The sequence below is a fragment of the Mesoplodon bidens genome (genome assembly GCF_964165515.1).
Source record: "Mesoplodon bidens genome assembly, contig: HAP1_SCAFFOLD_750, whole genome shotgun sequence".
Classification (NCBI taxonomy): domain Eukaryota; kingdom Metazoa; phylum Chordata; class Mammalia; order Artiodactyla; family Ziphiidae; genus Mesoplodon; species Mesoplodon bidens.
Window position 1 is genome coordinate 111,669 of NW_027671950.1, and position 13,672 is coordinate 125,340.

At 46.8% G+C, this 13,672-nt stretch overlaps 1 protein-coding gene across 1 annotated transcript in view; it reads right to left on the bottom strand.

Annotated features, from left to right (window-relative positions):
• The window catches only part of LOC308610747 (forkhead-associated domain-containing protein 1-like), a gene marked incomplete at both ends in the record, with an annotated part of 93,272 nt that extends 90,553 nt beyond the window's left edge, over positions 1–2,719 (bottom strand). The window contains one exon of the mRNA XM_081259769.1: positions 2,627–2,719. Coding sequence (XP_081115895.1) covers positions 2,627–2,719 — 93 coding nt within the window. The remainder of the gene's footprint in view (positions 1–2,626) is intronic.
• Positions 2,720–13,672: the final 10,953 nt, after the last annotated feature.

A 13,672-nucleotide genomic window follows, 5' to 3' on the forward strand; every position in this document is an offset into this window, starting at 1 on the left:
CAGATCTCCTTTTCTGAAAGAAGAAATAAAATTGTTCTTATTTGCAGATGACATGATTGTTTATGTATAAAATCCCAAGAAATCTACAAAAGCCCTTATATAAGAAAGTGCAGTTAAGGTTGCAAGATACCAAGAAGCATACAAAAATCAACTGTATTTCTATATACTGTCAATGAACATGTGGACACCAAAATTAAAAATATAATACCATTTACAATCACTCAAAAAAAAAGAGAGAGACATACTTAAGTGTAAATCTAACAAAACACGTACAGGCTGAAAACTACAAAACACTCATGAGAGACACTGAATAAATGGAGAAATATACCATGTTCATGAATTGGAGGACAATATAGGAGTATATCAATTATTCTCACATTGATATATAGGATAAAACACAATTCCAATCAAAATTACAGCATGATATTTTGTGTATACAGACAGGCTTACACTAAAATGTAAATGGAAAGGCAAAGCAACTAGAAGAGGTTAAAAAATTTCTTTAAGGAAAAGTGGGAGGAATCACTCTACCTGATTTAAGACTTACATAGCGACAGTAATCAAGGCTATCTCATAATGGTAGATCCATTATGACAAATAGATCCATGAAACATAATAGGGAACTAAGAAGTAGCCCCCATAGAAAGTATGGCCAGATTATTTTTGACAAACTTGCAAAAGCAATTCAATGGAGAAAGGATAGTCTTTTCAACAAATGGTTCTGGAACAACTAAATATCCACATGCAAGAAAAATGAACTTTGACCTAAATCTCACATCATAAACGACAGTGAACCCAAAATGGTTCATAGATTTAAACATAAAACTATAAAACACTTAGAAGAAAACGTAAGAGAAAATCCTCAGGGTCAGGGACCTTGTGGCATGTTCTTAGACATGACACTAAAAGCATGATCTATAAAAGAAAAAATAACTACCTGGACTTCATCAAGAGTTAAAGCTTTTGCTCTGTGAAATACTCTGCTAAGAGAATGAGAAGACAAGCTACGGATGGGAGAAAATATTTGCAAACCATCTATCTGACAAGGGACTCATATCTAAAATACATAAAGAATTCTCAAAACTCAATGGTAAAAAAACTAAACAATTCGATTAGAGACACTTAAAAGATATGAAGAGATATTTCACTGAAGAGGATATGCAGAAGGCAAACACGTACATGAAAAGACATTTAACATCACTATCGATTTGGAAAATGCAAGTTAAGACTATGATGAGATACCACTACACACTTACTAAAACAGCTAAAATGAAAAACAGTGTTTATGCTAATTGCTGGTGAGGATGTGTCTCATACATAGCTGGTGGAAATGAAAAATGGTACAGCCATGCTGGATAAGTCTGGCAGTTTCTTTACAAACCGAATATATATAAACACATATGTTAATCCATGCAATCATACTCCTGAGCATTTATCACAGAGAAATAAAAACTTATGTTCACACAAAAACCTGTACACAAATGTTTATAGTACATTTATTTGTAATAGCCCCAAATGGAAACAAAATGTCCTTCAAAAAGTGAATGGTTAAACACAGGTGATACGTCCATACCGTGGACTATTACTCAGCAATAAAAGAACAAGCTAATAACCTAAATGGATGTCAAGGGCACTACACTGACTAAAAAAAAAAAAAATCAATCACAAAGGTCATACATACATGATGAAAATTATAGAGACGGAGAACAGATTAGTGGTTTTCGGAGCGTGGGGACGATGGTGGGAGGAGGAATTGTGACTATAAAAGGAGCATCACAAGGGACATCTCTGATGATGGAATACTCCTATATCCTGAGGGCCACACCCAAATCCACACGTGGTAAAATGGCACAGGTCTCCACACATGCTTCGTGCCATTCCCTCTACTATTTGTGCATCTATAATTATTTCAAAATAAAGTTTAAAAAAATCTGTTGAGTGAAGTCTGAGAGTGGTCTGCCTTTCACAGTCCTAAAGGGATTCCATTGCATTTCTCTTTCTGCTTCAATATTTTAATCCCTTTCAAAATGGTAAAAGGCTCAAAGCCACTGTTTGTATAATTCCTTACTTACAATTTCTTCCAACTTCCTTGGCTGTCAATGAGCTGGGACTGTGGACCAAGCCACAGCTAATTCAGAGAATGGAATGAAATGAAGTGAGAGAGCGCTGAGGCCACGCCCAGGGCTTACCCTGATTTACTACTTGGAGGTACGGGGGCACGGGAGGGCTCTGAGGGGCCCATAGTCTCCAGAAGCTCTGGAAAGGGCGAGAGGCCATTGCTCAAGCTGGGCCCTTCAGGTGGCCGTGGCTGCCAGACGCAGAGCAGGTGAAGGTCAAGCATCAGCTCTAAGCCCACCTTCCAAACCACGCCATCAGGGTGGGACACTGCAGACACAGTCAGCAAAGGACACAGGGCCCATCGCACTTTGCACTGTGCTCATTCTTACCACATGTGCCAGGGAGACCCAGCACATGCCGGGATTGGTTATTGGTGGCACACCGAGGAAGGCTGGGACTGTTAGCCAGAGGCTGTGCTTTACAAGAGACTGGAGTCCACAGAACAGTAAGGACTTTTGGTGGTGTGAGGGGTAGGGAGGGTCGGGGACTGGCTAGGAAGAGGTCTTACCTCTAAAACAAGGTCTGAATTTTCATGCCTTCCAATCGTAGTGCTTTTATTCAGGACAAAATAGCCTTCTGCACTCTTTAGATAGGCTTTCATATTCTCTGCTTTTCCTATAACAGGTTTTCAGAAAACAATTTTGTTAGAAAAATACAGTCCTCTAATTATTCAGTGTCATATTTAGAATGAATGGAATACACCATAATGTCCACAGGAGAAGTCAGCAGAGGTAGGAGTGGATAGCTGGATTTAACAACGATCACAATGATAATTCCGCACATATTTAAGACTGTCCTTTTAACAGTGATAGCCGGCATAGATGAGCTTGCTTCTGATCACAAGAGGACATCCTTTATGTAACTCAGAGCACAAACAAGCAATAGCAAAAAAAAAAACAACCCAAACAAATCTGAATTCCACTGATAACCGCTCTCCACCTCCCATTAAGCTTAGTTTGGGGTTAGTTATCTGACAGAATCAAATACTCAGTGTTACTAACCCACCACTTACTAGCTCTGTGACTCTGAGTGAGTTACTTATTCTCTCTCTATGCCTCTGTTTCCTCATCTGTAAAATGGGGCTAATAATACTCTGTATCCCAAAGAGTTTTGTGAGGATTAAATGTGAAGCATCTAGAATGGTGATTGCTACACTAAACACCCATTTGTCCTACTGTGATTGTGACTGTTATTAATCTTGGGCTTCTGAACTTTGACTCAATAAACCCCAACTTCTACAGAGCTTCTTAAAGTGTGGAAGAGTCAGTCATCGAGGAAATGGGCATTAGAAGATACTTTCTTTTTAAGTCACCGCATTCCTTCATATATTTAGGTTGAAAAAAAAATGATTTCCAACGACAAAATATCAAGATTATAGCTTGGCTGTACGGTCAAGACTCTGTACGTATCTTTTGCTGGCATTTTATTATGAAAATGTCAAACACACAGAAAAGTTGAAAGAAGTGGATGGTGAACTTCTATAGAACCACCACCCAGTTTCTACAATCAACATTTTGTTCTATTTGCTTTATCACATATCTACCCATCTATACATTTTATATTTTAATGCATTTCAAAGTAAATCCTGTACATGTTTTTAAATTTTATTTATTTATTTTTGGCTGTGTTGGGTCTTCGTTTCTGTGCGAGGGCTTTCTCTATTTGTGGCAAGTGGGGGCCACTCTTCATCACGGTGCACGGGCCTCTCACTATCACGGCGTCTCATGTTGTGGAGCACAGGCTCCAGATGCACAGGCTCAGTAGTTGTGGCTCACGGGCCTAGTTGCTCCGCGGCACATGGGATCTTCCCAGACCAGGGCTCGAACCCATGTCCCCTGTATTAGAAGGCAGATTCTCAACCACTGCGCCACCAGGGAAGCCCTATACGTGTTTTTTATTTATTTATTTTTATTTATTTATTATTATTATTATTATTTTTAGCGGTACGCGGGCCTCTCACTGTTGTGGCCTCTCCCGTTGCGGAGCACAGGCTCCGGATGCACAGGCTCAGAGGCCATGGCTTACGGGCACAGCCGCTCCGCGGCATGTGGGATCCTCCCAGACCAGGGCACGAACCTGTGTCACCTGCATCGACAGGTGGACTCTCAACCACTGTGCCACCAGGGAAGCCCATATATACATGTGTTTTAAAACATAAAAATGTCAGTAACTTCAGCTGGTTCCAAAATGTTGATGATAATTCACATGATATTTGAATTCTGATCCATCTCAGTGCCATGTCAAAGATAGTCTCTTTTCTTTTTTTTCCTTTTTTTTTTTGGCTGTGTTGGGTCTTCGTTGCTGCATGTGGGCTTTCTCTAGTTGCGGCGAGCAGAGGCTACTCTTCCTCACAGTGCGCAGGCTTCTCACTGCGGTGGCTTCTCCTGTTGTGGAGCATGGGCTCTAGGTGTGCAGGCTTCAGTAGTTGGAGCACGTGGGCTCAGTAGTTGCGGCACACGAGCCCTAGTTGTGGCTCGCAGGCTCTAGAGTGCAGGCTCAGTAGTTGTGGTGCACTGGCTTAGTTGCTCCGAGGCATGTGGGATCTTCCTGGACCAGGGCTCGAACCCGTGTCCCCTGCATTGGCAGGCAGATTCTTAACCGCTGAGCCACCAAGAAAGTCCCCAAAGTCTCTTTTCAACTGAAACGTCACTGAAGTGTGAAGTTGTTAGACTGTGGATAAAAACAAAAATCATCTAGGTCTGACCGTAGAGGGTCTCCGGTCTGGCTCTGCTTTCCATCAATATCTCCATCATCATTCCATCACTGAATCCCTACTAAGTGCCAGGCACTGGGCTATCCTTTTACACACATGGCCTCTTTTCATCCTCAGAACCACCCTGCGAGGCAGGTGTCAGTATTGTCCCGCTTTACAAATGAGGAAACTGAGACTCAGAGAAGTTAAGGTCACACAATAGTAAGTGTGTGACAACTCTGGGCCTTTGCATGTAACCAGTGTACAAACCTCCATTGCTGCTGGTGGGGCAGAGTAGGGGTGGGGGAATTGCACTGTCTGCTGACACTTGGCACATGTAATAAAAGAAAGTCCTTGAAACCAGCATTCTATCCTCTGAAAGGAAGACGAGACCCTACCTGGGGGTAAGAGAAATAAAAATAAGCAGCATAGTTTATATTTGTAAACTTTGAGGCCTGTGGATGTCCCACAAATATTGATGCTTTCAGATAATGAGAAATACATTTGATTAAGTTCGCTGTCATGTATACAGGGGAAAAGACATTTCCTCTTCCCAAAGAACCATGCTCTGCTGCCTTCAGTTATTAATCTTCAATTGCAGAGGACCATGTTAGCACGCAACACATTCAAGTCTAATTAAGCTAAAATGGAAACTTCCAAGAAATGTCTCTTCTGCAGGAAAACCACAGGAAACGCCACTAATCTAAAACTTAAACTTGGATCATGTGCATATTTGTTTTTTAGCTCTCACCCCAGACGTCCCCAAGGCTGGGGTCTTCTCTCTGCTCAGACGTCCCCCCTCGGGGCAACCACCTGACTGACCACTCTGGCTAAAGGCACCCTCAGTCATGTTATTCCCCTGCTAGTTTTCCCCTGCTGTGTTTCCTTCCTCGTACTTATCATTCTCTGACATGTTCTTGTTCCTTTCTTTAGTTATGCTTGCTGTTGGTTTCTCTTTCACTAACATATATGTTCCTGGAAAACCAGGACTGTGTTCATTTTGTTCAGAAGCGATTCTTCATGGGTATTTTGTGTTTGTACCCATCTTCAGAGCAAAGGCATTGAAAGATTTTGTCCTGCACTCACTTTCCGAGGCTGCTTGTATGGCAAACAGCCTGGGAGGATAGAGGTAATGTTTCTAATAAAGATAACGGCTCCTTCTGGGGCAAAAGTTGGGCAGGTTTGCTAGCAGCCCCTTTCAAAGATTGCAGTTTCCTGAGTTTGGAGTTCCTTACCTGGGACACAGACCCACTGTGCGCACAGCATCCACACTGGCTGCTCTGCACCAGCCCGATGGACTTTCAGGGCAACAGGAACCAAAGTGCATATGCAGCTCTGCTGCCTTTTATGTCAGCTGTGCTGTGAGTAATCAAGTTCTTTGTTTCTGGCCCAGGAGTCTCTTGTCTTCTGCCAGGAACTATAAGCTGGGCAGGCTAACTTACTAACTTTCAAACAGGGTCAAATGTCAGACCCTTTGCAGTTCCTGCCAGTTCTGTGCATTACCCCTTCTCCGGGGTAGGGGGCGGCGGGGGGCAGAACCTGACACATAGTAGGTGCTTGGGAAACACTTGCTGAGTGAATGAAAATACAAAGGACACCTCAAAGCAAGTCAGTACAGCCAGCTGGCTAGGAAGCTTTGATAGTAACTACCTTTCATTTTTCCTGTCAGTATCTAGCTTAGATGACTCCTTGGAAAACCTAAATTCTATCTCTTTAGCTTTTGGATTGGACAATATTTCTCCACCTTCATTTTGCCCTGTGCATCACTTCCTTGCGTGAAAACACTGTCAAAGTAATTTGAATGTGTGGAGCTCTGTGAATTCGTTCTTACTCAGCGCCATGGAGCACCAGCCACAGGAAAGAGCAAAAGGGCTTCAGTCATCTGCGTTCCCCCGACCACTTTGGATGGCTCAGAATTGGGCTAAAGGAACAAACTTTCTTTTGAGGTTTACAGTGGCCTCAAAGTTCCTTAAAGAAGGGGAGTTCAGGTAAGGGGCGGGTGTGTGTGTGTGTGTGTGTCTCTGACCATTGGGTGGGTGTTGTCCATAAATCAGGGGAAACAGGGGTTCCTCTCTTAATCCCAGCTATACCCACAGGACATCCAAGAGCTGGTGCCCAGGAGAGGCTTAAAGCTCCCGTGCCGCCTCCCTTGGGGGGCGAGGTAGGGGCTGCACTTAGGAAGGAATGGCTGGTGTTGGGGCACCTTTTCTGGGGTGCTCCTGGCGACCCGAGCCTGGATCAGAGAGTTCGGACTCGGCTGGTGCCGGGTCCCCTGCCTACCCCAACGCCCTTGACCTCGCAGGGCTGGCCTCCTCCGGCCCAGATTTCCTCCCGCCGCCTCCTCGCGCGCCGCTCTCACCTGGCCAGAGGAAGAAGCCCACGCCTCGTCCTCCGCCGAGAGCCCTGACCTCCGCTCTGCCGCCCTCCCGCGGAGTCTCCAGGCGACAGCCCGCAGCCCGCGCGCCCGCCCGGCCTTTTTACAAACGTCGCCACGGCAACGCCATTCTGACGGCCGAGCTGGGGAGGGGCATGGCGTGCGCGGCGCCCAAGGATGAGGGGGAGGTGCGCTGGGAGCACCCGGCCAATTACAGCCCGCTGCAGCGCTGCGAGCCCTCCCCGACCTGCCCGCTAGAGGATGGAGAAACAGGCTCAGTGTTCACAGAAGTAGCTCCAAGTCTTACAGCGGGGAAGGAGCAGACTCAAGAATCCTTCCTACTGACCTTAGCTCTAGGTTCGGTGCGTTGAGGAGGGGGTGGTCAGGCGTGGGAGGGTAATGGAGCTGAGCCACGAGAAGCTTGGAGGTTAGTACCCCCCGTCCCACCCGAAACTCTAGTTCTCTCTGTTGTGGAGGAGAAAACAGAGTAAGCTGGGGGGAACCATCACTTCTGGGGGTGGGGGTGGAGATGGGAGATGGGTGGGGTGGAAGGAACACTTCTGAAAGAATGGAAGATTCTCCCACGTGCTAGGGAAAGGGTATTTACAAGCCCACAGCCTTACTGTTCCTGTCCTTCCCTGTCAAAACTCGCGTTTATTCATTCATGTGTTCTTTACTTCTACAAACATCACCTGAGTCCCTACAAGGTCAGACGGTGGCCCCAGTGTTGACCTGGATCAGATCCTTATGAAACCGCCCCCCTCCGCACTCCCCATGGGCACGGGGCTGGGGGGATGGAGCGTGTGGAGAAGACATGCAAATGCCAACTATCTCCCCTCACCCCATGTCACCTTTTTCAAATCATCCCCTTCTGTCTGGGAGCAGAACAGCCCTGCTGACTACCTACAGAATGCCTCATTTCCCTGGCAGGCAATGACGGACAAGGTGCCCCAAGACAAACTCAAAATATTCATCTGAGAAAGATGAAAGATGGCAGACTCCACTCTAGTCAATTAGAAGATGATATAAGAGAGAAAAATCATGGAAATAGATATGGGATGGAATATATGGTAAAGATGCTCCCACATGCTTAGAGGCTCTTAGAAATGCACATTCCCTGGCACAGACCTCAGAGATTCTGATTAGGCAACTCTGGAGCATGGTCCAGGAATGAATTTGTTGCGTTCTTTCAAATTCCTTGTGCATTTGTTAAAAGCTTGGCAAAACCTCAGGACTTTTTCAACCCTGCAGTTGAATCGCAGAGCCCTCCCAGCACTTGTCCCTAGAAATCTCTTCCAGGCCCTCAGTCAGCCTGGAAGGTTCTGCCTGGGTTAGTTCCCTTCGACCAGAAAGACCTTAGGAATGTATGAGGAGTGACCACAGAGACCAGGGCCCTGAGTGGTAACTTCAGAGGAACAGAGAGGGTCAGGCTCAACTCTCCAGGCACATTTCTGCCTCAGGGCCTTTGCAGTTACTGTTTCTTCTCCCTACCTGGCACTTCCCCCAGGGATCTCCTTCAGCTCCTTCAAATTTTTACTCAAATATCACCCTATTTAAAAGGGTCTTGGAATTCCCTGGCGGTCCAGTGTTTAGGACTCGGTGCTTTCACTGCCCGGTTCGATCCCTGGTCGATCCTGCAAGCCCCATGATGCCACCCAAAAAAACAAAACAAAACAAAAGACACCCCCCCAAAAAAACATGAATAACAAAACAAACACCTCACTCTATTGCTCTTCCCTTCATCTTACCACTCCTCTAACATGCTATTTATTTAGTTTCCTTCTCTTATTTGTTGTCAGTCTCCCCACTCCCAACTCCCCCCTGCCCCCCAACTTAAGCTCCATGAGGGCAGGGTTTTTTTTTTCTCTTTTGTTCACTGCTGTATCACCAGTACCTAGAACAGTGCCTGAATGAACGAATGAGTAAATGAACAGGGGCAGCCCTTGCCACCCACCCACAGCCTTGTCTCCTACTCTTGAGCTGCTGAGCTGAACTGTCCTTACCCCAGGACCTAGGCTTCTGTAGCCTTGGCCCTCCCCAGCCCCACCCACAGCTCCATGCTTGTCTTCAGTGTCATCAACATGAGCACAGAGCGCAACCCTGCTCATTGCCAGCCAGACCCTACGGAGCCCATCCAGGCCAGCCTGGAGCCGGAGCCGCCCTTGGCCCCGTGATAGGCTTGGGAGAGCATATGTTGCCATTAGTCCATCTCTCGATGAGGAAATACTAAACGCAGAACAAAGCTGACATTCAGGCTCACTGGAGCAGAAATTGCCAAATCTTGATTGGATCCTGCCGCTCCCCACAGGATGCCACAGTCATCTCAAAGGGTGTGTGAAAGTCTTAAAACCCAGTTCCATGTCATCCACTTAAATTTCAAAAACAGAAACCAAAATACCCCAATAACTCATGGCTTTATCATAGCATGTCCTGGGCTGAGTGAGAGTTGTCCTTTGCGATGGTGGGGTGTTCAAAATACTGCACCTGGGGAATTCCCTGGCGGTCCACTGGTTCGGACTTGGTGCTTTCACTGCCATGGCCCGGGTTCAATCCCTGGTGGGGAAATTAAGATCCCGCAAACCACAAGGCATGGCCAAAAAAAAAAAGAGGTTTCTAGTTTATATGGGCTCCTTGGTGATGCCTGTAATCAATCAATCTTCTTGAGCTCTGGGTGGCTACCAAGGCTGTACTGTATCTCCATCAACATCAGGATGCTGGTGTCTGAAAGGCCTGGGTCCAGGTCCCAGCTTTGTCATTCCCAGCTGTGTCCTCCTAATACTGGAGCGTGTGATGTCAACTCCGGGCTTTCCACCCGCAGGGCTCTGTCCCAGTCCTTCCTGTGGATCATCTCATTTAATCCTCACCATAACCTGGGGCAGTAGGTGTGTGTGAAACACCTGGACCTCGGAGCTCTGCAGAGAAGCGCTCAAAAGTGTCGTGACGGGTGTTATTTCTATCACGTCACTCCCACTGGAACAGGAAAATAGGGCTCAAGAGCCATGGAGGTGTGTGACCAAGGTGACACAGCCAGAACAGGATTTGAATCTAGATGACTGTGATGGGACGGTATTTTCCCCGGGGACCACAGGTGACAGGTGTCACAGCCACGAGACACCCATGCTCACCACCTGCTTTCCCTCAGCCCTGAACAATCTGGGCTTCCGGCTGTCCTGAAGTTTGGGCAGTGCCTGCAGCAAGAGGGGGAGGGAGCTGAGGTCAGGAGTGGGTAGCTGGGGCTTGCCAGGGACCTCTCCTGCCACCCATTGGGCTTCTTTCCTGCAGGACCTCTGCCCCATAAAATCTCATTGGGCCACAGTTGCCTTCCCTGGGCTGTCCTTGACTGAGAGAGCCCATCCACTGTGCCCCCTCCCCAGATCTGCTTGTTGTCCCCTGCATTCCAACAAGAAATGAATGCTGGCCTCCTGCCTGGAAGAGGTAGGGAGCTTGCCCAGCCTTTAAGGGGTAAGAGAGAGCCAGGGAAAGAGCTGGAACCGGAGAAAGGGAGAGTAAAAGAGAGAAAGAGTGCTCAAGGATCAGGAAGTAGCTAAGCTGTTGAGTAGGTGACAGATGGGAGAGCAAAGGGCCATTGGAGGCTCCACAGTCCATTCATAACCTGACGCTATGGGCTAAGGAAATGCAGGTTTTTATACACACAAACACACACACACACAGGTTCACAAAAATAAATTCAAACCACAAAATCACAGCTGGTCACTGAGGCCTTCTGCGGCCATGCACACCCCCTTCCCCTGTCAGAAAATGAGAAGTCACCCAGGTGTTTTCTCAGATAGAGACAAGGCTGGTTGGGATGCTCATCTCTTGCAAATCAGAGATCTGTCAGGGGGCTTCCCTGGTGGCACAGTGGTTGAGAATCTGCCTGCCAATGCAGGGGACGTGGGTTCGAGCCCTTGTCTTGGAGGATCCCACATGCTGCGGAGCAACTAGTCCCGTGAGCCACAGCTACTGAGCCTGCACGTCTGGAGCTTGTGCTCTGCAACAAGAGAAGCCGCGATAGTGAGAGGCCTGTGCACCGCGATGAACAGTGACCCCCGCTTGCCACACCTGGAGAAAGCCCTCGCACAGAAACGAAGACCCAACACAGCCAAAAATTAATTAATTAATTAATTTAAAAAATTAAAACAAAACCAAAAAACCACTCTCTCTAAAATAAACAAACAAAAAAACAGAAAAAAAGCTTCGCCAGGGAGGTCAGTCTGTATGTTCTGTTTGAAAACTTCAGATGAAGGGTGCTGATCCCACCTCTGATCGGCCTGGTTTCGTTTGTTTGTTTGTTTTATTCTGTCTGTACCTCACTTCTCTCACCTGTAAAATGGAGGTAATAACAGCATTGACTGTAAAGACCAAATGGGTTAAATGTGTGAAGTAGTAAACTGTGCCCGGTACCACAGACTCCTTCTGTGAATGTCCGCGTTGCTGTCTGTCTGTTTGCTTGTTTTTGTTGCTTTCTTGATGATGTGGGAGGACAGCACCATCTCAACCCGATCACAGCCATCCTGGGGAGAGCTTTGATTTGCATCGTCTCAGTCCCAACCCAGAGCAAACTTGACCTCAGAACACTCGCATATCATCTTGCTTGTTGCCCAGGGACATTTCTGGGTGTGGGTGTCAGAGGCAGGCTGAGCTCCCCTGATCGCTGCTAGAGGGATTCTGAGAATCCAGCTGGTCTCTGTGGCGTGGCATGTGCAAGACAACTCCATATATTCGACTTCCAGGCATCCAGGCAAATCAACCTCCACTACTTTTTTTGGGGGGATTAACAATGAACCACTATGAATGAGGTGAACCAAACTAGCTAATATTTACTGAGGCTTGTTAGGTACCAGCCGCTATGCCATGCACTGTTTTATTTAATTCTTGGCCCAACCCATTTCACAGAAGCGGGCTCAGAAAAGTCAAGTAACTTGCCCAGTTACAAATCTTGTAAGTGATAGGTCCAAGATTCGAACCCTAGCTGTTGGACTCCAGCATATTTTCTTTTTTGTAAAGTTTTGTTTTCAAAACATAATATACATCTCGAAAAGAGCACAACTGATAAGTGTACACTTGAAGAATTTTCACAAAGTGTATGCACCCACCCTAACCAGAACCCAGAACAAGAAGCAGAACATCACCACCCACCCCCGCCCCTCCGAGAAGACTCCCTGTGCTCATTCTTGTTACCCCCTCCCGCTTGTCTGACTTCCAATCATAGATTAATTCTGCTTGGTTTTGAACTTCATGGAAATGGAATCTTACAGATTCCATTTGCTGCCTGGTTTCTTTCACTCAACTATGTGAGGTTCGACCACGTTGTCTGATGTAGCTGTGGTTCATTCATTCTCACTGCTGCATTGCATTACACTCTGTTATCTATTCCTGCAGAACAAATTACGGCAAACTTAACGGATCCCAAAAACACACACTTATGTCACAGTTTCTGTGGGTCACGAATCCGGGCACTGCTTAGCTGGGTTCTCTGCTCAGGGTCTCTCCCAGGCTGCAATGAGGGAGGTGGCCAGGGCTGGGGTCTCATCTGAGGCTCAGCTGGGGAAGGATCCTCTTTCCAGTTCATGTGGTGGTTGGCAGGATACAGTTCCCTGAGGGTTGTTAGTCTGAGGGCCTCACCGCCTTGCTGGCTGTTAGCCAGAGATCTTGCACTGTTTCTTGCCATGTGGGCCTCTCCATAAGGTGGCTTGCTTCATCAAAGCCAGTGAGAGTCCATAGAGAGAGTCTCCAGGCAAGATGGAAGTTACAATCTTCTGTAACATAATCACAGAAATGACATGCCCATCACCTTTGCAGCATCTACTGATTAGAAATAAGGTACAGTCCTGCCTACTCTCAAGGGGAGGGGACACAGAGGTGTGAACACCAGGGATATTTGGGGGCCGTTGTGTATGCCTTTTGGTATGCACATGTGCACATATCTCTTGGGTATATATCTAGGAGTAGAATTTCTGGGTCACACATACATCCGGCTTTATGAGATTCTGCCAAACATTTTTCCAAAGTGCAGGCACCCTCTACACTCCCTCAGCAGGCTATGAGCTTCCCAGTTAGAGCACATGCTTTCAATACACTCCTCCCCTCTCTCCTTACAGAAGGGGTGTTTGAGCTGGGGCTCTTTGGGACGACAGGTCCTAATTCTGGCCCCATGTCAGAATCACTGAATTCCCGGGCCGCTTCGCCAGACATTCTGATCATTTGAGGGCTCAGATACAAACTGGAAGGTCCACTCCATGAGGCGAGGATCCCTGTATCCTTGGTGCCCGGAGCAGTACCTGGCAGCAGTTCCTGGCAGGTACCAGGTAGCTGGCACTCAATGAATGTTTTTTTGATTAAGTGAATGAGTTTAGGAAATATTGTTCAAGAGATGGGCCCCAGGGCGGGTATAAGCTGCTTAAACGGGAAGGAAACTTTGTTGTGTCTGAGGCTGTGTGTATTTTTCTGGGAAGAGGGCTCAGAGCCTCAACCAGGTATGTCCCCAA